The sequence below is a fragment of the Temnothorax curvispinosus genome, unplaced genomic scaffold, assembly GCF_003070985.1.
Source record: "Temnothorax curvispinosus isolate PA1 unplaced genomic scaffold, ASM307098v1 QBEX01011001.1, whole genome shotgun sequence".
NCBI classification, from domain to species: domain Eukaryota; kingdom Metazoa; phylum Arthropoda; class Insecta; order Hymenoptera; family Formicidae; genus Temnothorax; species Temnothorax curvispinosus.
In genome coordinates, this window is record NW_020220781.1 from 324,812 (window position 1) to 351,829 (window position 27,018).

Below are 27,018 nucleotides of genomic sequence, written 5' to 3' on the forward strand. Positions count from 1 at the left end.
AAGTTAGTATATACAAAAAAATACATTTTTTTGATTAATTGTTTTGTAAAATAAAAAATCGCTTATTTTGCGCAATAATACACAAATAAAATATACAATTATAAAAAATAATAAATGTTACGTATGTAGGGAAAGATTGTAGAAAATCTCATATATTTTATTTACTATGTTTTAAAGATGCGTCAATAGCTTTGAAGAATATATTATTAAAGCTAAGTGCATGGTGGATATATTATAGAATATTCGTCATGGTGTTGGTCAATCTTTAGTAACATATTGTAACATGTTAGTATATAATAAAATATAAAGCACGTTTGCGGTATATTAAACGGGCTTAACGGCCGAAGACGAAACGAGGGGCGTTTCTCGACATTAGCGCGATGAAAAACGAAATATCTGATAAAAAGCGCGACATGTGCTCCTACATGGTGCTGCCAAGTGTGCCCAATGTACCCACATGGCTGGCAAAGAACTTAAACCTTTTTTTATCTTATACAGACGTACTCTCCTGCCGCGTACAAGCTAAACTTCGCGTGCGACTGTTTTCGCAAACTACGCCAACGTTTAGAAAAAGAAATGCCCCGAAGGGCATCAGAGAACGAAGATTCGAGTCACTATGACGCACAATTTTGTGGCGCATCATTAAAAAGTTCCTGTAGTAATTGGATCTGCTTCGATCGTCAAAGAAGAAAGAATTGTATTCATACGTTGAAATAACAGAGTATAGGTATATAAGAAATGTATATTATTTTAAAAAATATATGACTTTGCAGCTATGCGTTATTTTCCCCAAGAAAATATATAGTGCTATTATGTTTAATTATAATATTAAAAAAATTAGAAATTTGATTGTTTAAAAATTTGTAGAGTCAATAATGTTATTTATATTCTAATTTTTCATTTTCTCATGTATCTATTTCTATTTCTTAGAATTGTAGAAGAATTTATTAAGTATAACAGAAATGTATGTTACGATCGTTTCTCTCTCATGCAGAAACGATTTATTATGTGAAAAAATCTCAGATCTCTTATTTGTTATTTAGATCCTTTGCAGCATGCGCGCTGTGATCGGTGCAAAAACAGATTTATTACTGCCTGATTAAGTTACACCTTGATTTCAACATGTTCACAGCGAAGGTACTTTTAAGACACGAGATCGAGGGATATCGTATTCCTCAAGCGTGCGTGTACTTTAGACCAGCCACGGTGTTCCTTAACCGTGATTGTATTATATATGAGCAGCCAGTGTACTCTTCTTCTTACACTCTTCCAACTCGGCAGTGTTCCCACACCAAACTGCTACCAGAGTGTAACATTATATTCTCGCCATGGTGGTTGTTTCGCTATAGCGACGAACTCGTATCTTGCACACGACGTATTTCAACATATTCTGCATGGGTGGCCGTATTCCGAGCAACAATAAAAAACAAAAACTCCATGCAAAATAATATTCATAAATGCCCCTTTTAAAAGTAGTCTTTTTATAAAAATAATCAAAGATTGTATTAAAATAAAAAATTTTGCTATTTCCTGGATTACTCCACTTTTAATTCCAACTCTATTTTTTGCTATATGTATATTTCTATTTAGTTTCTATTTGACTATTTAAAATTCAATGTATATCTCTATATATATAATATTGCAGACAATATACTTAAATATTTTCGAAACCGTTACTTATTGTTAGAGATATTAGTGTGGATCAGAGTTTAGCTATCTCTTATTTCATCCAAACTGCAATTTAATATGCTTAAGAATTGGTCAATTTGTCCCATTCACTGTATTCGTCCTAGCTTAAGCATTTTACAATGTCACTTTTTCGCAGAGAGAAAGAAAGCTTTAAATGTAAGAATCCACAAGGGACATGTAGATTAACTGTGACAAAGCATCTCGGTTCCTTCTTTTACGGTCAGCGTTGAGATAGGTTTTTGTCTTAATACCACCTCATGGGTTAATCGCGCAGCTCGCTGTTTACACAGCTTTTCTTCACTTTCCTAACAGGCACTGTGGAGCCGTATAGTGGTTCATCCCGACGGCGATGCAACAATGCAATACCTGAGTGTCGCGACCCCGCAGGTAACCTAACCGAACCTTCAGTGCCTTTCATCCCTCTTTGACCCCCTATCTCGTCCGCCAACGCATAGAGATTCTCGACAGACGGGGGACAACAATGCTCGTTTGGATTCTCTGGTGAGTTCATTCGAGAGGGCACACTGGTTTTCCAAATACCTTTGATTACGCGCATAGTTGCACCGAAAAAATTCCTGCATGCAAAGGAGGAATATGTGTGACATGTGTAAAATAAGGGTAAAACTAAATTTGAATGAAAATTTTATAAAATCAGACATATCATAAGGTTAAAAGATTTAAAAAAGACTCATAGCCTGATATTGTTTAAAAAATTAAAAGAGTCAAGAAGAAGACAGTGCTAAATAAATAAACGTATAATTAATTAATTCTTTACGAGTTAATATTTTTCGCTCTCAATAATTTGATCATCCTAGAATCCCGTACAATATATTGTAATTTAATTCTATTGAATAAAGTGTCCGGAAATAATATTGCAAAGTGATAAAATCTTATTTTTTTTATATAATTTGGAATGAATGTAAATATAATATGTTGTATCAAATTTTTAAAAGCAAAATGTTAAATAACAATCATATTCAATAAATTATTCTCAAAAATTATTTCTTAAAGAATTATCTCTGTCAGAAAATCAACATCTTATTTTCAGAATTTTAATCTAGTTGACAGAGTTCTAGTTTTTCTAAGGAGTTTTTCCGATACATTAAAAAAGAATTTTGACAGGCATTTTTTAATATATTATAGTCTCTGAATTTTTGGAAAAAAAATTAGTAGTGCATGGCACTTGACCCAATGTTAAAATAAAGATGCTCTCCTGATTTTTAATTCTATAACTTTCATAAGAAGATATTTACTCTGTAAATTAATTTGGTGCCTTTTTTTCGTAAAATTCAAGTATAAATTTAATGTTCGAAACAATCTCCATTATTTTCTATGCGACTACGTCTCATTTATCGAGTGGCTAACGAATATCTCACGGAAGAAACTTGGCGATTTTGAATCAATAAAATCTTCAAAACTTTTTCTCGGACCTTTTCTATTCTCTTGAAAGATGAATTAGCCAGTTGTAATATTACAGTGACCGGAACGAATAATAATCTGACAGGACTAAATGTGATGACTGATGAATAATCCGGATAAGAAAGAATTTTCCAGTCCGAAGCACATGCAGATGACATTCTTTCCCTTTTGCGGCGTGGCCGAAAGTTGTCATGCTGCAAAATGACTCGTCTAGTTCTGAAAACTCTAATATCACTTTTTGCATGTTTTCGCAGCATCACCTTCATCCAGAGCAGAACAAATCTTTCTGCGACTTCAGCAGTGCCTCAAATTTCTGCTGCTTTTTAGACATTATCGTGTTCGTTACTGTTTTATAAAGGTTTGTTGTCTGCTTTGCCAAGGTATATGATGCTTTGAAAATTTAGAGGTCCACATATGTACAAATCGCAAAAGAATAGAAAAATATTTAATTTTACAACGGAGTTATAAGGCACGGAATGTAAAAGCACCGAATTAATTTACACACTTAATAATATCAACTAAAAAAAAAAGAAGGTGAAGTGCGCAAAGTTGGAAGATTTTACAAACATTGGTAAAAGAAAAATAATGAAAAATATAGCAGAAAGGTAGCAAAAAATTGAATAAAGATATTAATCTGCAAAGATCAATGACAATCTACATCTTCATTTGCAGTGCTTTTTAAAACCATACCTATATTGTCATTTGTCTACTTGAGTTTATATATTTTTGAAAAGTAAAAATATATTTATGTATGTTTATATGTACACTCTCAGAAAAGAATTCTAGATACAATACTATTAGGATCGAAATAGGGCCAATCATATTTTAATCTTAAATAGAAGAATTCTTAAATTCTATCTAGACTTCTAGATAGTATATTGTTTATCTTAAATAGAGGAATTCTTAAATCTAGAATAAAATAATCTTGATGCTATCCCTCTAATTTTCTCAGAATTATTCTAGATTCAAGAATTCCTCTATTTAAGATTAAAATATTCTTCTTTTAATGCTAAATATGATTGGCCCTATTTCGATCCTAATAGTATTGTATCTAGAATTCTTTTCTGAGAGTGTACACTTATGATTTTAGATCAGTATTCCTATGCTTATTATCCTTACAAAATTAATAGATATTATCGTGTACGTACTTTTAATAAGTTGAGTGATATCAGTCATCAATGATTTTCATGGCATTCAAACGTTAAAAATAATCGCGTTGAGATTTTTAAGGAGCGATTATTAAAAATCAATATTCTATCAATTGATATCGAAATTCTCAAAATTAGTAATTTCACAGAGGTCTTTTTAAATAATAAATTTACACCATTTATAATTAAAATATACCCGCGCGCGAAGTTAATATTCAATATGCTTATAATTATAATTACTATATTCGTTCCCATATTTTCCTTAACAATTATTCAAATATGTCATATAAGTTATAGATTATTGTAAATTATATTTTAGTTCACACAGAGCAAGGAATCGTATAAATATTTATTGCTGCGTTTGCAACATGTCAGAGACAATTTTATCGTATTAATTTGCAGGAATGGGTTTAATCATTATCATGTACATAATTATATAAGGCGATTGCAAATCGCTAATATCCGTCGTTAATTCCCGATATTGCAATTCAGCTTTGCGCTAAACATACACTATACGTACATAATCATATTCCATTTCAAGTCTATTTCTAACAACGTAAATACTTTGTCCTTGCGTAGAAGTTTCAAGCGGAAAATAAAGATACTAAATTAAAATAATATACCACTCTCTGCAATAGCAATTTACCGAACCAAGCTTTCACTTTAATTTAAATAAATAAAAAAACCAAATAACAAGAATATTATTTAGTTTAAAAAAGTAGAAGCAGCCAGTAGAAGCAAAACTAAAAAAATATCTATTCCTCATCATAATTTTCTTAAAACATTTAACGGTTATTCTAATAAAAAAAATCTGAATTAAATCTGAATTAAAAATAAATCTGCTATTTAATTTCTATAATATCTGTGATATTATGTCCAAACATGAATAATTGCTTAGCTCAGCTATATATGATTTAGCTTTAGTAATTGATCAAATAAAATTAATATTGTTAGTCCGGAGATTTAGTCAATACGTCAGGGATTTATAGAAATGGGAGCTTAAGTTCACTTGTTTGTCCAGTCTGACCGTCGACATGTGTACATTCACCCCGGTCTCAGCGAAGACGATGCGCTCGCGACATCGAGTCCCGCTTTGGATGAACGCTTGATTCCCCTGAGACATATCTGGGCTGTTTTCTTTGGAACTAGTTGCCCCATTTGGTCAAGAAGAGACTCTGTTCGCGAGACGTAACCCTTCGATCCCGCCGCTTATTGAACCGCAAGAACAGGTGCGCCTCGTTCTTCATCCTTTCGGTACGTGCGCGGATACTTAGCAATTTTATGCGCAAACGTCGCGACATGGCAAAACATTTCCTTACATGGTACAATGATATGATTCTTTTACCGATCGTACAAATAAGCGTACTAATTTTATATGAAGAGTGGATGTTTCAGTGCATAATAAAGCGAGATATTATTTAAAATTACTGAATATCATTTAGATAATTAATTTTATGTAGATTAATCAGAGATGGATTGTGAAGTTTCACGGTTAACCCTGTGGAGTATCAAAAAATAAAAATTCTAAAAAAGAAAGAAAAAACTGGTAGAATTGTTTTCTAAATTTAGAGGATAAAACAAACCCGTGACAGAAAGAAAAATGAGAAAATAAATGGGAAGGTTGCATTCCGGACTGCCGTAATGGTTCGTACCTGGGAATAGAACGTCTTTAAATTCGCGTGACGGCAAACGCGAAGTACACGTGAGAAAAAGGTAAGCCTCGCAATATTTTCTCATATATATGCTATACATCCTATGCTCTCGTAATGTTAGTCCGAAGTATCTCGTATTTCGTGGCTTCACATAAGAAAAAGAGACAAATTTTGCGTAAGCGCGATTCATCTATGTCAATAATATTACTGCCATTAAACATATATTATAGATATGTAATAGATATTACATAAATAAACACATACGGATTATTATAGATCAAAATTTCAATATGCACGATTTCGTAAATATTAGAAATCGAACTACGCAAAATATCAAGATGATTTTTGCAAATATTCTAATTTAAACGCTTAATAATAACTGTTGAACAGATATCTTAGGTAAAATATTCAATTCCTAAAAAGCGCGGTTTTAAATTTAAACCTAATCTAAATTTCTACATAAAATTTAATAATTATTTAGTCTTAATAATTATTTTCATTATTTTCTCAAAATTATTCAGTGTGTTTCTCTTATTGATACGGACATTCACCCATCCCTCCCTCCCTCTCTCTCTCTCTCTCTCTCTCTCTCTCTTTCATGAGTAAGCGAATATGTATGACATGCATATACATATATATGTATATATATTATAGAACTGTTTTGAATTCATATATATGTACAAGTACAAAAAATATATTTGCACATACGTATTGGTTCATTCAACACAACATTGTCAGATCCTGAGTAGCAGAACTTTGAGGAGGGGGAATAAAATTATTTTCGCATGTTCAGGAGACATGTCCGTCGCGAGTCTCTGCGAGAATGGTGAACGGACAAGCACCGCGGCTGAAGACTAGGAGAGAAAGAGGTAGAGATCAAGACAGAAGAAAGATGCAGGAAGAAGACGAAGAAAGACTTGCGTTCAGAGAAGTGAGCGGAAGAAAGAGATGTAGAGAAAGAGAGAGAGAGAGAGAGAGAAGAAAAAAAGAACGAGAGAAAGAGAAAGAAGGGAGAAGCGACGCGGTGAGGGAGAGGACGAGGAGGACCGGCTCGAGGCCTCGTAGCATGCAATCTTCGCCCATTGAAGACGCGCTGGGAAACTGCACGGTTATTATGCCTGAATGGAATAGGGGACGGGGTGTGCGGGGTCGGGAAGAATGTCGAAGGTAGCAGAGGAGGATGAACGCGAAACGTGCACGTTTCTCCCGGCGAGGGGGAGGTTCTTGCTCTGTAACCGCGGCACGCAACTTGGAACCATGTGCTGGCCGCGCGCGTCCTCAGCTCAGAACCCGATTCCACGACGAAAACCCGCGAATGTCCTCCACGTATATGAGGGAGCAAAGGAGAAGGGGGGAAAGGGGGAAAGGGGGAAAAAAGGAGAGAGACGGAGAGAGATTCTGCCGCGGTCTTTTTGCGCTGTTTAACGCCGTTGCGATTTTATGGCATGCATGACATGGTACAGCCTGCTCGTTTTACGAACTCACTGAGCAGGTTCATGCCTCGGGAGAGACTCGGATGTGAAATCTCTTAGAAGATCGACTAAATGAGATCACTCGATTGGCTTTCACGTTAGAAAATATCGGGGATGAAACATCGACGAATCGATTTATCGCTATGTCACTAGGACACGTGCGTTCCAAACACTTCTGCCGTCTATCTATATTTCTATCTGTGGGCGATATCTGCTATTTCTAGCTGAGCTCGAATTGGACTATCAAGCGAGAAATACGCGAAGCATAATTGAGCGTTCTATAACTTCAAGCAACATAGCAATAAGCGATCTCTCTAGTCAATATGTGCAGTTAGTCAGAAATTGTTAGTTTTCAGATGCTTTTTGATGTTAAATGTTTAGTTATGTGTATTGCAGTTATTATATTAAAAATTATATTATTTAAATATAAAATATCCATTTATAATCTAATTTTAATGATTAAAATTAAGAATACGAGTATTGCAAAATTATTTCGTGTTATCACGATAATTAATGCAACGTCATTATATAATCATTGCAATTCAATGAGAGACAGATTTAACACTTCGTAATATCATTTTCTGTAAAGATTCGTTATACTTGTTTGTGTTTTGCCAATTATGCTCTTCTGTTACGATTGCCCACGCATGCAAAAAGATACTGGCATTCTTGCAACTTCCTCATTGCACATATAAATAGATATGTAGCTTCAGACAGGATGCTGACAACTCGATTGTCGAAGTAGTTGGAACGCCTCCATTCAAAGGCCGAGCATCGTACGAGCCTTATACAAAACGCGCTTGATAAGAAGTACCTATAGACACCGTAAGGCGAGCATTTAAATAACAACTGTGGAATGTCACGCTTATCAGAGACACCTTATCCAATAAGCGTTACGCATTATCTATATGTTTTTCAATAAATCTTGACACTTTTAATATAAAATTTTGTGACATTTATATAGAGTACACAGATCCCATAAATATTTTATTAAAAAATTAAAAAATAATGATTGATTCTATAAGATCTATTAGAGTGTATATTAGTAATACAGAAATCTTTTTTTCAATTTAATTTTGATTTGATTTTAATTTAATGCAATCTAAAATATAATTTTGTCTAACAAAAAATATTTAAACACATAAAGCAATCAGTATAACGATGCACGGTATACCTTATACAACTATTAAAAATAACACATTATATATGGATTTGATGTATTTTTAAATGCAAGAGCCCAAGTTCTTTGATTCAGAGTTTATAATGTTGAACAGGGTTTATGAGTTCATCGGTGACAGAGTTACGTCACAGTGAGTTCTCGTTGTGTAATGATTCTTTTGTCTCGTCTCTGTCACCTGGATATCTCGGTGAGCGAGACAATTTCATCGATTTTCCCGAGGCATTCCGTTCAAGACGTCGTCTCGTTGCGAGCAAGAAACATCATCGCGGCATTGAATTCCGGGCCAATACGAGCGCCCCCCTCATCAACCTCAATTAAACTCCACCGTCTCGCAGTTATGCTCACTTCGCACCCGAGGCACACCAAGTGCTACTGGTGTTAAGTCACTATGTATTATTGGTCGAATTCACTCGTCTCAAGGAGGCTTCTCGCGCGTTGCCATATCGTCAAAGAAAGCATTCTTTTCTCATTTTTCTTTTATTACGAAAGAAGTTTAACTATAGGAACTGGAAATTTATAATCAAAGATATATGAGCATCATAAACGCGTCTTAAACAAACCTATACGAGTTAATATTAAGTGATGATATTAGACTGTTATAGATTTTTGTTTAAGTTTTTAGAATGCAATTGTAGATTATGTTGTCTTTTAGATTGTTTCACATTAGACGCTAATACTAATTATTAAAAATATTTGACGTTGTTACTCAAAAAGAGAAATTAAACGATTGACATTTGAAAAAATCACGAAATATAAGCACCAGAAAAAATTGATGCATTTCTAATAGAGAGACATAGTAAAGAAAGCACAAATACCTTAGAATTGCATTGAGTTTGGCTAAAGAAAATATGTCGTATATTCAAGACACAAAAGTAACTTTTGCAGCAATGTTCTTACGAATTCTAAAAGCGCATTCTATTTTATAATAACGTCTATGATACGCTAGAATGTCAACGAGAGGGCTACAAATCCTTTCCTGCTAGTGACCCTCGAGCAGTGGCCATGTTCCTTGAGACTCGCTCCTTGAGATTCATGCTGGACATGTTGTTGAATGTCGTCTTCGGGATTACGCATCGAGGGCAGTGTCGTTGAACTTCAATACTCGGTAATGAAAGGGGGATCCTCGCAGTCAGGATCCGCTGCACTCTTTCAGACCGATGAATGCCGCGAGTCTTTGAACTTCATCGCCGACTGGCACAACGACTTGACTCGACTCGACTCGACTCGGACGCGCATGCACGCGTCCCGATTTCCGCTGTGATCGGATGCAACAGCTTCAATATTCTTTCGCATCCTGAATGTTCACGATGTATGACGCGATTGAATGCCGGTTAGTTGACGACGAAGACCGCAAAAGAATAGTTTTTCAATAGTTTTAACGCGATATTGAATATTAACCAATATCAACGCTACAAGAATTTTTTTACAGATACGCGTATTCATTATTTTATGTTAAAAAATTGATAATGTATCTTGTATCTAACAAATGTTTTGGTTTAATTATTATAGTACAAATATTACTTCAATATAAATTGATTGTGTCTTTGAATATATTTGCAAAAAATCGTTTTGTCTTTGCAAGAGTAATTCTATCCAATCTGCACAGAAATTTTGCTTCTAAATTGTAATAAACTAAAAATATTTATTTCTAGACACAGAATACTTTCTGCATTAATAAAAATTTCCAGATCAAATTAATTAATATACAAAATAACTGAATTAAATTGTAATATATTTTATCAACTATTTCACCATTATTTAAAAATTTAGATAATAATGCAAATGAAGATAGAAAATAACATGCAATATTTTTCTATAATTGATTGATCAAAAGCGGAATTCGCTAGGCATGAGAATCCTTGGAATGTCTCGCGCATTTCTTTGCAGGAGCGTGGATGAGATACGCGGAAAAAAGAACGTGACAGATTAATCTCGGATACAATTTCACACATACGTAAATATACGGTCGCACTTGTGCGTAGGATTGCCGAGTAATAACACGTGGCGTATGAGAAAGTCTCTTGCAAAAAGGACATCTCTTTGCACAAGACTTAATAAAGTATACAAATTTCAGATAAACGTATCAACAAATATATAATTATTTCCAAAAAATTAAAAAAAAATGACAAACGCATAAGTATGCTGAATATAGCAATTTAACATTACTTTATATTTATTCAATTAATATTAGGCCTGTTCTTTTTAGCCAAACTTTTTGCACGGTTCATCTTTTCTCTTTTTCTTTTTACGTTGGAGCGATATATGGATTATATAAGATATGTTGCGAAAAGTAACACCCTAGCCAGGGTTCGACTATAATCATTAATATTATTAGGCATAAAAAGATCCAGCCCAAACGTATAAGGCTTATTTCTATCTACTTGTATTATCCACATATCGGTCAAGTTTACTTATATTGTTTATCATTCTATATTTCCTGTTTTAATTAAAATAAGAAAATGAAAGGTTATTTCCTTTACGTTTTTTCTTAATGCAAATAATTTGCATGATTCAAGTGAATAAGCTGATTCAATCATACTTTATAGTTGGAACGTTTCGAGATCTTTTGGAAATCGAGAAAGACCATATGAATAGAAAGATGGATCATCCCTATTCAACCTTCGCAGCTGGATATCCATTTTTGCTCTATCTGGTTTCGGAATACCTCGACAACGTCGCCTCGACAACGTTTTTCTTTATATTCTAGTATTCGCATAAACTACGAAACATTGACATATGGTACACATTGAAGTTGATATTGTAACAATTACACGATGTGTCTGCTCAAAGAGTTCCCTTTTAAACTTTGTCTTTCTAATTTTTGAATGTGTACTTACAACTTATTTAGCCTTGTCGCTTTTGAAATATGTTCCTTCTCGGTTGATACATTACTTCCAATGCTGTTTCCAATTCTGGAAACAGTCTTGGTACGCATTTTTCATAATCGCGCGTAAGCCCGTCTGCGAATTTTTTTTGATGTCTTCAATTGTGTCGAATCTTCGGTCTTTCAATGTGAATTTCAGTTTTGGAAAAAGAAAAAAGTCCGTAAAGGCCAAGTCGTGAAAGTAGAGAGGCTGAGGAAACACAGTCATCTTTGTTTTAGTGTAGAAGTGACGAATCAATAATGGTGCGTTGTCGTGGTAAAAGAAACATAAATTGTCTTTCTACATGCAGTTCAGGTCTTTTTCTCCTGACATTATCCCGACCTGGCTCTCGTAAACTTTTTCTTTTTATATACAAAACGAAATCCACATGGAAAGGCCAGAGAATTCGACACTTGAAGACATCAGGGAAAATTTGCAGACGTGTATCAACCGAGAAGAAACATGTTTCAAAGGTGGCAAGGCAGAACATGTTGTAAGTAAACGCAAAAACGCCCAAATATTATAAAGACAAAGTTTCTGTTTAACAAACTTCGTATGATGAGATAAAATAATAAATATTATTATACAATTGTAATAAAAATCATAAATATCTTTAGTTTTGTGTCGATATGTAAAAAAGAAATAATTTAATTAGTATTTTAAGAAATAACAAGCTAAGAAGAATATCCTTCTTAACATACTTTTTTAATTCCAGTAATATGTTTCTCCTTATATTTATATAAATGTAATAATTTTAATAATAAGTTAAACGTTTTTCCTACTCAGTCAAAGTTTTATATATTCAAAACATTGTCATGTAAAATAATTTTGCACAAGCAATAATGGTAGGTAAATAAGCTTTTCTTCTACTCGTTGATTTATATTATACTGCCACAACGTTCTCATCGATAACACAGTATTAAGTACGCGTGTGCGCAAGAAAAATGTTCGTTCTCAGAGGAAAATACTTCTCATGCGCATAATTTCGCGCGCGGCGTACTAAATTATGCGCGTGTGAAGCGTCTCTTCGTGCGTCCATCGCGTCGCGGAGACTGCATGGCACTGGCAAGTGTTGCGCTAATCGTGGAATGCCGGTGGTGCACAATTGGCTTTTTGTGCGCGCTTAGATTCGGCGGGTGTATCATTTCATTAACCCATTAAACAATTACGCACGCTTAGACTCGCGTCTACATGCGGCTGTGAATGCGTTCCTTATTGTAATTGGACGTGAGTTACTTCGAGCTCCTTTTTCGTTCACTATAGACACGTGGTTCCGGAAGACCGGGTCTATAAATCTCTCCAGCAATTGCAACCGTTATTTCATTGACGCATATGCTACCTATATTGACAATTAATCGGTAATAATAGAGTCTAGATCTGTAATCTATCGACTATGGATCATTTTTGTTCGATAGATATTTTGGAATTTCATTTGCTTATTTAATTTTTCATAAAATTGAGTATCTAATGTGTATATCTATAATATTTTTATTATTGTTGAAAATATGTATAACAAAGATATCGAAATAGATATCTTGTCAAATAGAAAAAATGAGAAGATAAAGAATAGATAGTAGTAACACGAGACAATATACAAACTAAAATATACTCAAAGCGCGAGGTGAATGCATTGTCGCTCGGCCCTGATTGCTTCTACTGTTGCCGCTGCACCGGCAGAGATAGCTCAATTGCTGAACATTCAATGCTACTAAAGTTCCTTCATGATAAATCGCACTCACGATTATTTTCTACGATGTATTGTCTATCACATATCTCATTGTAAATTTTAAGAAGAGAAACTAGTACGCATATTCATTACAAATATAGGTACATAATTGAATCAAAATTTCTATAAAGATTAATATATCTCTTTCTCTCTCTCTTTCTTTCTTTTTTCTCTCTTTCTCTTTTTTCTTATATATTGGAAAGAAAATAAAACGCGGTATTTTACATTAATTATGTATAATAAACCAACGGATTTAAGTAATAAAAAAAAGCAAAGTGAAAAGAAAGTATGCAGCATAAAATTAGATAGAGCAATGTTTAAATCACTCCCTATCCTATATAATATCACACATCGCGCAAGATCATTCGCGGACTGATGCGTCATCCGTCGCGATCGTCATCATCGACATCGGTTCAAGTGGTGTTGACCCGAGCTCGTTCCCTTGCATCCTTGCGACTCGTTATCGATTCGTGGGAACATCATTCCGATCTCATGCCGATTTATATCTTGATCAGTATGGTAATGTCAAAAAACAAAAATTGCAATAGTTCACATAAATTCATACTAAATTAATAAACATCAAATCTGGTGAATAAGTCCAGATACTGCACACTTGAAAGTCATGCTCTCAGAAAATGAAGCTATTCTTATGTCAAGCTGTCAAATAATCGCGTGCTTTATTTAGAAGATAATTATCTCACTTAATTATATGACGAATTATGAACGTGCAACCACAACATAAACACTGGACATCATACTACTGCATTATATTACGTAAATTCAGTTAATTCAATAAATTCTTTGTTTTATTTGATATTCTTTTCATACAATTTGATATCAAATAACAAAATGTAAGAAGAAAGAAATATAGCGTATATTACAAAATAAAAAAAATTTGTTGAAATAAAAATATTTCAAAACTCGTAAATTTTTGTGCAGTAACGTGTTAAAATAACAATTTTCAAATTTTGGGAATTTACAGATTCCTTTTCGCTTTGCTTTTTAACTTTTAACAGTTGTAATTTTTACTAATTCATACGATCGTTGAAGTTTCACATGTTCCGCGCAAGATAACCAAGACGGGATAATCGCACCTGTATGTTGTATATTCCTAACATAAGATATGTTTGGGTTGTTTCTGCGCCACGCAAGGCTGCGGAGTTCGATTCGAGCCACTGCTTTATGCTTGGCTGGTTACCGCTCCTCTATGTCTTTCCTCCGTGCAGTATCTAAAGGCAGAGGAAAGGACAGACTCAAGTCGCCTCAAGAACGCGGGGGAACGCGTTCTTGCTTCCACCGCGGTCTGCTTTTTCAGCCAGGCGATACTTCGCCAAAGAATTCAATGAAGAATTACCGCATAATTTTCAACTCCCGCCGTCCAGCTTCCCTATTTGGCGGTGGATTTTTATGAACTTTTATCATCTCGCCTTTATACTACATCGAGAGACTCGACGTCGTAAGTTTGAAGTTGTTGGAACGCTGCGCGCGTATAGGTGCTTGAAGAGCGGTAACGATGTTTGTTGAAGAAACTGGAGAGTTTGCCAATGACAGTTTTGTTCAAAGGAAGTTGAAAAAATGCAATCGAAGCAAAACGTATGTGGAAAGATTTTGCTAATACGTCAAGAAGTCTGTTCTTGCGCTACACTCAATATCAAAGTCTATCATTATATATCTATGTATTCAATGTCTATTATACTCAGTGCAATCATGGATTTTCCTGCTTTTATAGTGTTTTTCTTGCAGAAAATAAAATAAATTACTATTAATATAATTGTTATTTCAGTGTTTTTAATGCGTGTTTTATATCTCAGCTCTATACTCGCACACTCGCACATAATGCATCGTTCTATAAATATAAAGCCCGACAAAATGAGAATTAAATATTTTCTATTTGTTGCTTCAATGCAATGCTACGTGAAAAACTCACATAGATGGATCCGAGCCGCGCACGTGTTCGTTTCAAAAAACTAGGAATAAAGCGAAATCAAAGGCATCATTTGTGTAAGTAGAACAACAATGTCATGTCATGCAGAAACGTGAGTTTTATTTCCAAATTAGTCGCGTGCAAATAAAACTAGGTCGCATTTTATAATTCTATGCTAGCCCACTATTTGTACCTAATTTTCTGTCTAGCTATTTACGCATAATCTATTATATCGAAGAAACTTGAAAAATTCTTTATACCAATATAAATAACGTTTCTTTCTTTTAAATAATGTGATGTCTACAATCTACTCAAAATACACGAAATATATTAAGAAAGAGAACTGTAATAATTTTTTTAAGTCGTTAACAGTTTTTATATAAGTGTCTATAGCATTTAAATTTAATTACGTTTTCATAACATTTTTGTTGTTTTAATTGTTAATTAAATTATTATTAAAATATCCATGAACAAAATCCTTTTAATACATTTTTCTCTAAAATAATTATCTAATATATGTTCGTGAAATTGGAGAAACGTGTATTTTATGTAAAAAAAGGTAAATTCACACACAAATATTTACAAAATTTACTAAAATTTTGGAGTTTTAAAATAACAAAAATTTTCTTCAATAAATGAATTTGTGTTAAAACTAGATTCCGTAGAAAGACATTTGCAGTGTCTTATCTCCGTACCCCTTTCGCACCGATACTGCCGCTTTAACGGAAGTTCCAGCGAACAGTGTCATACCATTGGCCTCGTTCTTGTATGGGTGCTCTGGATGAACCGAACTGACTAAGGCCTAATTAACCATTTAACAAGATATATTTAACTCGTGGCGTCTTGCTGTACGTGAGAGAAAGAAAGAGAGAGGAAAAGAGAGAGAGAGAGACCACATTGAGAAACGCCGCCGTATTTTTGACACGAAAATAAGTAAGTCGTGCTCCTTCTTTCTTTCTCCTATAAATATTGTATCTTGGCCTATTCTCTGCACGTAACATTTGCGGGATTATCTCAGTCCTTTATCAATTGTGGACGCAAATAAAAACGGTGTTATCTGTACGAAAATACGACACCATGTGCGCGTCTCTTTATTCAGCCACTGTCCTCCTCGCGAGTATCGCAATCTTTTATCTTTATTCGTCGAAACAAAGGTGGGGGAAATTTTTATCCAAGCCTCGTCGACGGTTCCTTCAGATTTGCTTATCGTAAGGGCAGTCCGCCTTTCTTATCACGGTGCCGAGATACGCAATTTCTTATCTGCCGAGCGATAAATCCCGTCAGTACGCATGGAAAACGCACAGGTGAAGCGCACTATTTAGGTCCCGTTAATTTTGCATCGCATAATGTACACATACGTAAATAAGAAAATTACACGGTTGTCAAATTAAAAGGGGCGTTTCTTTCTTAAATAAATATATCTGTATTTGCGCGTTAGTAATTTCTATTAAATTTTAGGAATTTTGATAAAGAAGCGAACGCAATAATAATTCTAAAAATATTGCGTATAAAAAATATATTTATTCTTTATTCGGATAAGATATCTATGTATTATTGTATTTCGTGTTAAAGGACGTTCTTTTTGCCGTTACGGTGCACTCTGTTGCAAAAATCGTGAGCTTGGGAGCGCGACGGGCATTCAGTTAGTTGAATCAAGAATGAGTCGAGAAAGTGCGATTAAAAGCATTAAAGTTTGCGTAACTAAAATGTTCCTACAGTTGAGCGGAACAGGTGAATTTGCTAGGTGGATAAATAAATCCACTAGGATCAAAATAATATTAATTACGTCATTCGCATTCGAGTTAATAAAATACGTTTCCGATTAATTTAATCTTAAAGCCCATTTATTACATATTAGATGTGGTCAAATACCGAAAAGTATTAAAGCAAAATTCCATTTCTAATGAGAATTTAATTCGTGATCCTCGTTTATTATTGAATAATGCTTTTCACGATTCACGCTTTGAAAAAATTCGAGTACGGATTTTTTCAAATAAAATGCAAATTAATTGATGCATAAAAGATATTGGAAACTATTCATTTATGTCATCTGAAAGATCAGATATAGATACTTCTCAGGTAATTAAGTAAAACGAAACTGAATAATCATGCTTCGCGAGATATCAACACGAAAAGTGCATCAAGTTCAAGAAGATGCGCTGCGCGGTAAATGTCGTAGAAAATAATTCAAATTCCGCACGAATGGGTTACTTTAATCGTCAAGGAAGGTACCAACAATTCGGATTAACGATATATACAATTCGCTGATGCGCTACTTTTTGTAAATAAGTCGCATTTTAACTCAAGATACTTCGCTCAGAATACCATCGATTTGCTGACAACAAGATTTGACGTACTCGAGAGCGTGCAGCAGCGTTCTGCCCTTTACTTTCGAGAGCGTTCCTTCAGCATCGACAGCAAGATTTTCAAGATCGCATTGATCGCAAATTCGATTTAAGGCACGTACCTCTTTCATCTTGCGTGACATTCGCCCCGTCGACGAGATCGACGTACACCACCGCGAGGAGCACGTAAATCCAAAGGACCCTGGCCAGCTCCATCCTGCGCCCTCGCCGCGAGGAGATCCAAGGAGATCGAGGAAACTCCGGGCACCCTCACAACAACCAGCGACGCATATCCACTGCACCAGCACCACCGTACACTCGCCACTGTCAACCGCGGCGCGAATCTCTCTCAAACCCGCGCGTTCCCGACGACGAGATTTCAACGTTGACTTCACATTTAGCGGTTGCGAATGCGTGTTTTGTGTGTCTGTCTTTCTTCCACAGGTGTCGCGTCCTGGGCGCGGACGAAACGAACGTGCACCAAACTTCACGGTCCAGACATCGCGATCGTGGGATCCTCGAGTGGGATCCTCGAGTGGAGCTTGGCTCGCTCGCTTGCTCCTTAATTTCGATCCTTCGCGAGCTCGATCGTATTTCGCGAGCACGTGAGCGTAACGACGACGTGGGCGATTTGTTTTGAACGCGATCAACCGTTCCCGAAGTTGATCGAACGATGACAAGTGATGACAACTATGACAAGCACCGTACTCGGAAAGGAACACGGACACACACTCGCGTTACGCCGACGATAAACGGCGACGGGCGCACGTGACGAACGACGCCAAGTTTACGATGGAACGGAGTAAAACGCTGGGAAGGTGCTGCGCGGCGGTCGGTCACCCTCGCGAGTCGCGAGCGTTTGCGATGCGCGCGCGAACTTGCTCCCACGCCGGTCGCACTAAGAATACGCAAGATCAAAGGAGGACCTGCGCGCCGTCGCTCGGCGCAGCGCCGCCGAAGACCCACGGGGCCGGCCGAAGATTCACGAAGAGGCCGAGTCGCGCCGCGTCGCGTCGCGCGTCGGTTCGATCGACACCGAATTTATAAACGATGGATGCGTTATTGATACAGTAAGCAATGAAACTTCATTATCTCGCAATCTCGCTCTCGTGTGCATCGATGGGGAAGATGCTTTCGCCGCAGGAAGAAATGAAATCGAATTTATGGCTGGATAAGCACGTAGATCGCAGAGCTTATTCTTTCATTCGACGATACGTGCTTGCTCTCTTTAACAATCCGAAGTTAGGTACAGGTCGCGAATTCAAATGCGCGCGTTTCATACATTAGAACGATAATTTAAATTTAGGTAAGAATAACAAATTTTGGAGAATAACAAAACAAGAGATTTGAGACATAACTCCTTTGAAGCACATATACATAATTTAAAAATGTATATACAAATAATTGGAGAATTAAATATTCCCGAGAAGAATTGTTTATACTTATATACATATAATTATAATTATGTATAAAACATGTCTATTGTTCTTATATATTATTTTTCTTGTATACGAACAGAGATTATACATATAAGAACAAAAACATACATGGGGACATATTTTATACATTATATCTGAAAAAATTGTTTATTGAATAAAGAAATATTTCCAGAAAAATAATCATCCATACATTTTATTTTATTTAGAGGTAAGGGGGATGCAAAGAATTTGGATAATTTGATGAATTATTCTGCAATAAAGGATAATGTTAATTAATCATTTTATCAACATTTAGAAAAATTTTGATTAATTTTGATAGATTTATTATTCAATAATTCATATATTGACATGGCTTTTTTACAATTAACTTGTTAATATTAAATGTTAATTCGTTATTAATTAAATGTGGAAAATATTGTTATCATCATTATTATTAAAACAGAATTTTTTACGCTTATTAATTATCTGATATAAAAGGATTCAAGTATATAATAATATATGAACACGTCAATATATACTTTAAATTAAATGGTTTTTTATTCAATAAAATTAAACACAATAACAACAACAAAATAACATTTTATACTAATATTTAATATACAATTCTATATAAGTTTTTAAAAGTTGATAATTAAAAGTTGATAATATATAGTGTGTATACGCGACGGAAAAAATTAAAAAGTACGCGGAAGATATATTTTTCTACCAAAGAAGAGCGGATGTGCGTGTACGGTCCTGTCGATTCCACGAAGACGTTATAGCCCAGTAAAATGACTCGAAATTTGTCGATTTGGAGGAAATAATACTGACTGGGCTGAAACTTTGTAAACAGGCTTGTTTTAGGATACTATTTAACATATTAAAAGTCCCCACGTGTAGACGCTACGTTGCGGGCAGGGGAGGGTCCAAAAGGTCCAAAAAATTAGTTTTTCGCAAATAACTCGGAAAATATCAACTTTACGGATATTTATGTAGATATCAAAATTGTAGCTTACAAAATTCCGCACAATTTCGTTTTTTATTCAAGTCTGTACGACCAAATAAAGCAGAGATAGAATTTTTTTAAACACCAGTAGTTTTGCGACGCAACGAAAACGCGTACGTGCTTCGCGCATTTTTTGCTAATATCTCGAAAATGAACTTTCGAATCGAAAAATGTTTTAAATAAAAGTTGTAGAGAATCTAATTACGAACCATTTCGTGTTTTATTCATTTTTGTACAGTGAAAAATTGAAGAAATATGAATATTTAAATAATTTATAACCGCCATAGAAGAGATACGATGGAAATTAGTTGTTAGTCTTCTTCTTCTTCTTCTTTATTTGCGCACTATTTGAATAGTCTTCATCCGATTCGGAATCGCTCATTTCGTCAGATATGAACATATTTAGGCAGCCGTTCTGTTTGCAATTAGCACAGAGGTCAGAACATCTTAACCCTGCCTTTTTGCAGCCACATGACCCGGTGCAATTTGATTTGCATTTACATGCTATTAATTTAAGAAAAAAAATTAAAAAAAATTAAAAAATTAATAAATCAATTAAAAAATTAAAAATAAATAATAAACTCAATAAATAATAATTAAAAATAAATAATAAACTCAATAAATAATAAATAAATAATAATAATAATATTAATAATAATAATAATAATAAATAATAAATTAATTTTTTTACATAAAAAATATCTGTCACACTTCAAATTCGTTTTTTCTTATTCAGAAATTCTTTTTCTAGCATTCTTTAAGTCCTTAAAGTCCTTTTGTACCATTTAAAAATTACTAAATTTGCGGCGACGAAATTAAGTATTCTTATTTAATTAATAATTATTTCATATTTTTTTCTCATTTGCACTACTTTTAGCTTTAATTTGCGTGTTTGATCATTAAGTTTCGTCAATTTGTTCGTGAGTTATGATTTTTTAAATAAAACGAGTCGTAAAGTGTTTGCCACGCCGCGCGCCGCATATCGACTAAGGACTCTTCTCAATCTTTAATACCTATGTACAGTACTATCGGTCCTAAAAATATCGGCTTAGTACCAAACAATTCAGAAAGACCCCAAAAATAACTTCTGACACTTCAATAGGTACAGAAAAATGTTAAGGACACGTTTTTTCATCATTTCAGGCGACTCATAGTGATGATCTGCTACATACGTAAACTTACCTGTCTTTTGAAACGCCAGTTTCCCATCACAATGCATTCAAAATTACATGTCATAAACTCCAATTTATAGGAAATTTTGTCAGCTTTAATTTCGGTCTCTTGAAGTTTTTTCGTAAAGTTAATAGAAACGGAGATATTTATAAAAAAAGGAATGATAATGCAATTTTTCCACAATTTATCAAAAATACAGCAATATTCATGAACTTTTTTTTAAATAAAACATACTTTGCGAAGGACTTATACTACTCCAGCACGTTCATATATATATGAAGTAATGAAAACAAGGTAAAATAAATTTTTGAAAAATTATTATCCATATATTTTTGGACTAAAATGTTAATTTAACAAAAATTGATTTTTTTTCTTCAATATTTAAACGCCTGTAATTCATCAACGTTTCAATGAAAAAAGGTCTACGACGTCTCATTTTAAAGATAATTAAAATATCTTCAAGAAAAATACATAACATTATTGCCTCCAACCAATTAGAAAAAGTTATTTTCCGAAATGCACTAAAAAATGACATTTTTTCATGTTTTTTGCTCTTAACTTCAAGCTATCTTTACCAAAATGGATTCATGCATACATCAACATGTTCAAAATTTTATTCTCTTTAACTTTCATTATATATACTATATGTGTACGACCTATACTTTCAGAGTTAATACTGATTTTTACATGCAAAACATCCACTATCAACATAAAATAAAATTGTCTTTTAATTAATAACTCGGCGAATTTGGACCGTACAAAAATAAATAAAAAACGAAATTGTTTGTAATTAGATTCTCTACTACTTTTATTTAAAACATTTTTCGATTCAAAAGTCCATTTTCGAGATATTAGCGAAAAATGCGCGACGCGCGTACGCGTTTTCGTTGCGTTGCAAAACTACCGATGTTTAAAAAAATTCTATCTCTGCTCTATTTGGTCGTACAGACTTGAATAAAAAACGAAATTGTGCGGAATTTTGTAAGCTACAATTTTAATATCTACATAAATTTCCGTAAAGTTGATATTTTCCGAGTTATTTGCGAGAAACTAATTTTTTGGACCTTTTGGACTCTCCCCTGCCCGCAACGTAGCGTCTACACGTGGGGACTTTTAATATGTTAAATAGTACCCTAAAACAAGCCTGTTTACAAAGTTTCAGTCCAGTCAGTATTATTTCCTCCAAATTTTGTCATTTTACTGGGCTATTAGTCGTTTTATCGTTGCAAAAATTGTCGGGAAGACTGGTTTCTTGTCGCCAATGCACGCATGTACGGTGTGCACGTGTGATGCATACGTGTGATCGCGTACCTGAGAAGAAATCCGCTAACCGAGAGCGAGCTACGTTAACGTCGCCATATATTATTTCTCGATCTACGAAAACTTTTCATTAATTCTTTCTTAAGTCTTAAAATATTTATTTTTTAAAGTATCCTACAATCATCGTACAATACAATACAATATAATAACGTGGTTAGATTAATTAGAATTGAAAAATGAAATAAATATACATTGATAAAAATCAGTGTGAATTTACAGAGAAAATTTATTTCTTTTTGGTAAATTTACTGAAGTTTTATAATTTTCTACTTTAAATTTGCATTTTTTCTTTTGTTTGAATAAAAAATACAGGAATTATATGAAAAATTAACTGAGTTCGGTATTTTTTATCGTTTATTTGTATAAAATTAGCTTCTGTTATTGTTCATTCATAACATTACATATATTTGCTTAAATTTCACTTTTATGCAGTAAATTTACAGTGGGATTTTACTCTCAGTAGCGTGATATCACGGCATTTCAGTAAAGTGAAATGTGTGCGCAGTGAGAATTGCATCATTCTAACGTGCAAATTACGAAACTTAATTGTATTTCGTAATTTGTATTACCAAAATTGTTTTCCGATACGCGATCGAAATTGGCTAATAATAATAATTGCCTAACTTCCGCGCGTACAAATTATAATAATTTTGCACTTAATTAATTTGCGCGCAATTATTTGGATTATAATAAAATACATTTTATTTTTTAAACTTACGTAAGTTTTAAAATTAGTTTTAAAAGACATATTTTACAGTGCATTGAACATTTTGATCTGAGAAAGCAATTAATTAATTACACAATTTTTGGAATGTGGCAATGTTCGGCACATTCCAAAAGAATGACTTGTTACGTAGAATGTGCGCCACGCGCATACAGTATTGTTGTCATATCACCTTGCTACCATTGGCGCGTTAAGACTCGAACGAACAGGTAGCCGCATGATTCCGTGTTTTGTCGTGTCATTCTCTTTTGAAATCTGATTGCGACAAATATCAGAAGATATCAAACGAGGGTAAATATTTAGTACAATTTAGTACAACTTCCCCTTTAATAATCTTGACTTTAACTTATATATTATAGATGTAACCCTTCTGAGTTACCTTCAGAAGGTTTTAGCCATCGCTCGTTGTTTTCTAACATAGGTCTCTCTGACCATCTCTGACATAGGTAAAATTTACCCAACTGTACGTATATCTAACATGCATAAAAAAAGAACAAAGGCAAAAATTGATCGATAAAAATCAATATCACTAAAGTTCACTAATCAATGGCAGGTAAGTAATTATTGCACATGTAAGTGCAATCTGTGTGGTATTATTGAATATCTTTGATCACTTAAAACTTGAAAATGATTGATCTCGACATTTAATATTAAGATTGTTTATTCTAGCTATTCTCCAGAAATATCTATTAAAGTATTGTAAGGGAAAGGGGAGTATAATAAGATGATAAAGTGGATTGAGATAACGAATTGCTAATTTTTTTAAACTAATAACAGATATTGCACGGCATTATCGCAGCACAATTGAGAAAGTCACATGTGTTTCCAATAAATCTATCGGACTTTGTGTATCTATGTTAAAATAATCAGGCAGCTGAATAAAGCGTTTCACACGTGTATTATATCGTCTTCCGGCACTAAGTAAGATAACTGACAAACTGTCTTTGTCTATTCAGAATTACGCATTATATTACCGATTAGAACAATATTGTTTTTGCATCGCGAATATGCGCATGCAACTCGATGAAAACAGCATTTGATGTCCTCGGTAGTACTGATAAGCAAATTAAAATGTCATTACCTTCATCGTAGCTGAGCGAAAATCTTTTAATTAAGCCGGTTCCCTGATTTTTAACGAAGCGCCATGTGTCCTGCAAGTTAATAATAGCCTTCGTAAAAATGTATGTCTTTATGATGCTGTTAATTTCTTTTTGTCCCTTTTTGAGTTATTAATCTCTCCGTAGTAATGGTTTTTAAATAGGATTTGAGAGCTGCGATTATTATTTTCTTTGTTTCTTTGTTTGTTTATTTCTTTGTTTGATTATTATTTTGCTTTTATCTTCTTCCGCACATGGAGTGTGATGCCCGCACTGAATGTGTGAACTATGTTGACTTTTACGTATAAATATCATAGAATGTTAAAATAATTTATAGGCAGATATCTTGCATCTTAACAAACCCTGAAAATTAAATGTCTAGAACTTTTTAACTTAATTTTGATACTTTTTGTTATTGATATGAAACGTTGTTGAGGAGAGGGTGTTAAAAAATACTATTATTTTCTTTGTATCTGTTTATTATAAATAACAAGATGCATATATTCGGTGCGCACGTGTCATTTAACTTGTATAATATATTCATATGTATATATGTATATATATATATGTAATCAAGCTCCGGCTAAATTTATTTCGCTTATTCCCTGTACTATATCTCTGATTTATGCTGAGTGATTAATACACTTCGCTACAATCTGTTTCGCGATACCGCGTGAAAAATTCGAGAATGAACTTTGCGCGTCATGCGACAAAGGAAAATCGCGTTGTCTTCTCACGAGGTAGAAGTGGATGCCGAAAATCGATTTTGCTCTCGATCGCGCGTACTGAATGATTCATTTTTTTAAATCCTTCGAAATTAGCGGCATTACCGCATATCTTTTCTTTCGAGTAACATTGATTCCACCAATTAAAATGTAGATACAAATCCGATAGAATTTTTTTTATTGTTGAAAAGTGTTTAAAAATTTACCGTTACTGATATGCGTCTCGCGAGTAACATGGGCGAATATTTGGATTAAAATTGTTCAGTCGACGAACAATTTAATGATATCGCGTATTGAACTTGGCCTGGATATGTCTAATTGAATTCAGCAATACGTCGATGTACGAGTTCAACATATTCGTTGTCTTGAGCGTCCAGATAATTCGTGCTAATAGTCGCCAAATGTCCGTAAGGAAACTTCTCTATCTCTGGAAACGAAGAAATTAACGGCGGAGCATTGGTAATCCTTAGAAGCTACATTATATATTCATATAGCATTCGCATTAGCAACGTTTAATGCGTGCGTCCCTCTCGTATCGTATCCCCGCAATCCTAATGCTCTCCTACGCTCTCTCGACTATCATGCCTTAATTTGCGATTATCTAAACAACGCGTGTGTATATACTTATTACATATTTTTATAAACTCTCTCTTACACAGGTTTAAACCTTTTGTCCCACGAGATGTCCGCTATTTCGACTTTGATTTCTTCGTCATTCTCGCATATCTTTTTATCATTGTTACCTGCCGTGAAATCAGAGAAATCTATGATTATTAAATTAACAAGTTTTATTTTCTAAAGAGATTTATTTAAAGTAATGTTATACGTGAAAACTGATTTTCTTACCGTTGTCAAATTCTTTATTAATTTTTTATTTAAGATGCAATCAAAGAGATAAAACAAGTTGCATATTGCATTAATTTAGTCGCATTACGTTTGTGTGCGTAAAAATTGAACGATTAGGCGGATTAGGACTGATTTTAAAAAAGATATGTTCATGCTGATTGTTACAAGCGCAATGCTTCGAGAGAAGACGCGCGAAAATTGGAGAATTTCGGGGGACGCATTTGAATCACATATGTAGAAAATTAAAGACGATTAAACTTTAAAAAGCTACATATACGACATCTTATAGCAGGCACATCTTATCATATCACACTAGAGGCTCGAAAAAGCCTGATAAAACCGCACATAAATACTAAACCCGACATTTGTTGTATTCCTTATTATTCTTGTAACGACTAATTACGTATTTCCATCTCTTTCTATATCATTCTTACACATATGCATTCGTTCGCATGCGTTCTTTTTCTTCCTCATACGGGCAGTCTCTTTTGTTATTAATTAAATAAAGGGTGCGAACGGTGCGTAAGCGCAAACGAACGAATAAATTCTTATTCTGTTTAAATGGACAGAGATTGTTATATCAGAGACATCTCTCTTGAAGGACAGCATTTGCGATAGAGTTACTGAATCGCGAAGCTACTATCTTTTACGAATCGTTGCAATCTATTTTTTGTTTTAGATTCCATCAATTTTTTTTTGATAAAAAAAAACATGTAAATAATATCATCGAGAATCTGTTTAGTAGCTATTTGTTTCTATTTGTTGCACGTTTATTTTTATTTTATCTTAAAATCTTAAATAATTGTAAATAAATCAGTTTGTATAAAACAATATATAAAAATAATAAAAAATATCGCAATTATAAACGGTTCGTATTTGTTCGTTTAATTCTTTATAAGTCGTATACGAGACATGAGCGATGAGACCGAAAATTGTAACGACATACTTAAATAAATCTTTTGGTGCTGCAAAGAATAACTGAAAAGTTAGATTTTGTAACAACTTACATGTTATACGTAAGACAAGATTATCTTTAGCGAATTGATTTTTAATCACAAGGAAAGTAGATATTTCTATCAATAAAATCTTTAATATTTTAAGACTTTTTAATATGTTATTGTATTGTGGCAAATACAAAAGGAATTTATTTGATGACATTTTATAAAAAATTATTTGTTAAATGTTTTTATCAATTCCTTACAATATGATTTGATTACTTTGGGTTTGAAAGACTGATACGGAATGCGCATTCTTGTGTGACGTGTTGTCATACAATTTAGAAGTCTTGCG

The 27,018-nt window shown here is 33.9% G+C and overlaps 1 protein-coding gene across 1 annotated transcript in view; it reads right to left on the reverse strand.

Moving 5' to 3' along the window:
- LOC112461031 (epidermal growth factor receptor) overlaps positions 1-18,302 on the reverse strand; it is a 150,327-nt gene extending 132,025 nt beyond the window's left edge. Inside the window, exon 1 of the mRNA XM_025026064.1 lies at positions 17,542-18,302. Coding sequence (XP_024881832.1) covers positions 17,542-17,635 — 94 coding nt within the window. The 5' untranslated portion in view covers positions 17,636-18,302. The remainder of the gene's footprint in view (positions 1-17,541) is intronic.
- Between the last annotated feature and the right edge of the window lie 8,716 nt (positions 18,303-27,018).